At 40.6% G+C, this 3265-nt stretch overlaps 1 protein-coding gene across 9 annotated transcripts in view; it reads left to right on the forward strand.

Moving 5' to 3' along the window:
* The first annotated feature begins 2196 nt into the window (after nt 1–2196).
* LOC116844114 (heterogeneous nuclear ribonucleoprotein 27C) overlaps nt 2197–3265 on the forward strand; it is a 124759-nt gene continuing 123690 nt past the window's right edge. For 5 of the 9 annotated variants that reach the window (XM_032815259.1, XM_032815256.1, XM_032815261.1 and 2 more), the window contains exon 1: nt 2199–2374. In XM_032815259.1, coding sequence (XP_032671150.1) covers nt 2337–2374 — 38 coding nt within the window. In that variant the 5' untranslated portion in view covers nt 2199–2336. Of the gene's footprint in view, nt 2375–3265 lie in introns of all 9 variants that reach the window. The other 4 variants (XM_032815254.1, XM_032815255.1, XM_032815262.1 and 1 more) reach the window with 4 other exon arrangements.

Raw genomic sequence — 3265 nt, forward strand, 5'->3', positions numbered from 1 at the left:
AAACGAAGAATATGTACAGCTTGCACTAAGGTGACCCCAGAAATGTTGTTTAGAGTTAGGCAAAGTTTTGTAAAAAAAATTAATAAGTGTTTAGATGTTAATGGTCAACAGTTCGAACATTTAATAAAATAAAACAAAACAAAAAAACTATGACTTTAACAGCACGGGGACGTTCTGAGGACGTTCTGAGTAGATCGCAATGCGTATATTGCGATCATCTCAGAATGTTCTCATATGTACTGCGATTGACTTAGCACGTTTTGAGTACGTCCCTATGGCCAATATTCATAGTTCGATCTTATTTCAAGACCGTCTTAAGTAATGTCTTAAGATGCGAATACGGCTCTGTGATTGGTTCATAACATCTTAAGATAGTACTTAAGATGATATTAAATATAAGATCGGACTATGAATACCGGACTTCTGCCGTGCTAAGGAGAAAAGTGGTTAACTAAATTTGTGACTTAGGCCGGTATTCATAGTCCGATCTTATATTTAAGATCATCTTACGTACTGTCTTAAGATCTCATGAACCAATCACAGAGCCGTATTCGCATCTTAAGACATTACTTAAGGCGGTCTTGAAATAAGATTCGATTATGAATACCGGCCTTAACCATTTTTTTCCTTGGTACAGCAGACTTCTTGTGCTCTCTAGGTAGTTAAATTTTCCTCTATTTTATAGTGTGTTCGACTGACCCTGGGTTAATCGCTCCGAGAGCGATTAATGACGTCATAAGTTTCTATTAGCTAATCATAAAGCTTATAAGTACTTATTCGACCAATAAACGTAGTTCTTTATTAGTTCTTTATTTTGAATTTTCAAACGGTTATTAAATTTATCATTTCCTTTTAGTTTAGCGGTATGCTATAAGGCTCATCCATATTTGCGTCGGAGTAATAGCAAACTTAATCGGAAAGCTCGTTCAGGACGTGACTTTAGTCATTTGGTATCCTCTGCTATTTGAGTATGACGACAGATCGTTGAACTCTGCTACTACTGTACTCATTTACCATTTTAACGCTTACAGTTCTGATATGTATATATCATAGAACTTAAGTTATAAATAATTATTTGTTATTATAATGAAAACCGTGTAAGTTTTGCGTGGATTCATATATATATGCCGCAAGTGAATGTTTTCCTCGCAGGATCGTATATAGAGGAGGAGAGAGAGGACGTAGCGACATGAACTGCGTTCCGACACTCATTGCCAATGTTGAAAATCTATAATTCAGATAACCTATAGTGTACATTTTCAGTACTGGCAGTGAATATCGGGACGCAGTCACGTATACATAGACCAAGCATTTCATCGAGAGAAGTTGGCATTTGACAGTTTGAGTCAGAGTGAAAAAGCTATTTTGGGATTATCTCTTTATCATTCTAGCTAGAGCGACTGTTAAAAACCATATTCTTAGTAAAAATATTCATTGTTAAGGTCCATTTAGCGCTGTAGATGTTTCTAAGTGACGAATAGACCAATCATATTGGTTTATTTGGTTCCGATGTTCTGCTAGTATTGAAAAATCTATAGTATATGTAACACATGAACTATAGATTTTCAGTACTGTGAATATCGAAATACAGCCTTTGGCGCTTTAAAACATTTGCAATATCATGTGGATTCTGCCTTATTCTACACACATACATATGTGTGTGTCTGTATACATATATCATATAAAAGGAATATAATGATGTTTAACAGAGCCGCTCTGAGCTGGAGTAAGAAAAAATAACTCAAAATAGCTTTCTCCTTTTGTCTCAAATCGCTAATGGCTGTGTTCAGCAGAGAAAACTACTTTATAATTGTGTAAAATTCATGAATTTGATTGGTATGTGTCTTTATAGATTTAGCCAAGATGAAGAGCCTACACCAATCAGAATTACGAATGTTACAACAGTTGTAAACCAGTTTTCTCTGCTACAGCCATTGACAACTTCACTCTGCAGAGAGAATGTTTGGTCTATATATTATATATGTGTTGGAGGAACGTGATTTATACAAGTTAATGCCCGATATTAATTCTGCGGAATATTATATTCAGTATCTATTTAGAAATAATTTCTGCAAATTTTTCCTCAAAAGGATCAAGTTTGCCTGAGCTGGCATCTCTTACTATTCCATATTACTACGGTGATGCGCCGTTGGTTGCTGATTTGATCAACGCGCAGTTCCGGAAGTGACGCGCGTCACTCCGTTACGTTTACATTCTGTTCTCGACATCGCGTTCATTGTGGGGAGCCATTACCCTCGTCCGCGTTAAAGCATCGTGCCATATTCCCACTCGCGCCCTAAAAATTACAACATTCTCGTAGTTTTAAGTGAAATATTATGAGAGTGAAGACCGATATGGACGACGACGAGAAGGGGTGAGTACTTTCGCATTGCTGTGATCGTATCGGGCGCATATCAAGCCGCGAAAATGTGAATCGCCGTACTCGTGGGGCCATCATCTTCGGTGCGCGAGAGATCGAGCCCCATTTCGCCTGCTGTGTTACACGATCGCACGCGACTCTCAAAGTTTGCCGATCTTTCCTGGTCGTTTCGGCGCGAGCGAGGCGCGCCACTCCGGGATGAGCCTCGCGACGGCATCCTTACCGTGCTGCCGACGAAAATACTTCGCGGCACCGCTGGCGGCTCGTTTTTTCGGCGGCAGCGCGAGGCTCGCGCGAGTGCCGCGCGAGCACAGTGCGACGACACCGGCTATGGTTGACTCGGCATCTTGCGCTGCTCCGACCTCGCGATCGGTCTTGCGGCTCCAAATTTTTCCATCAAAATCTGGCGTCCTTTCCACTCTTCCTCCCCCCCCCCCCTCTCTCTCTCTCTCTCTCTCTCTCTCTCTCTCTCTCTCTCGTGCGTTCTTTTATGGCAGCGTACGATGGTGCGCGAAAGCGATCTTACCGCGTTCGTGTCCTTAGGCACTAGATTCTCTATTTTTATGCTCTAATTCCTGATAGACTGTCGGTCTGCTGTTACTCGTCTGAAGGATGTTGGCGCCTCCACGCTTGAGAATGCGCGACTCGATCAATTTGTATCGCTCTTTCGTGCAACCAATCGGATAAGTAGTTTTAGATTTGATTGAATTTTTTAAATATTGATCAGATTGGGAGGAGGTAGAAAAGAATTGATGTCGGTTTTGATCTTAGCATTTTTCAGCGCTGTTTGCACTTGTCTCATGCATATCTACATTTTAAATAATATATCTTATTTTTTAGGGCAGGAGAGAGAGAGAGAGAGAGAGAGAGAGAGAGAGAGAGAGA

The sequence above is a fragment of the Odontomachus brunneus genome, unplaced genomic scaffold, assembly GCF_010583005.1.
Source record: "Odontomachus brunneus isolate Ranch 3 - 2012 unplaced genomic scaffold, Obru_v1 Obru_scaffold_039, whole genome shotgun sequence".
In the NCBI taxonomy this organism is placed as follows: domain Eukaryota; kingdom Metazoa; phylum Arthropoda; class Insecta; order Hymenoptera; family Formicidae; genus Odontomachus; species Odontomachus brunneus.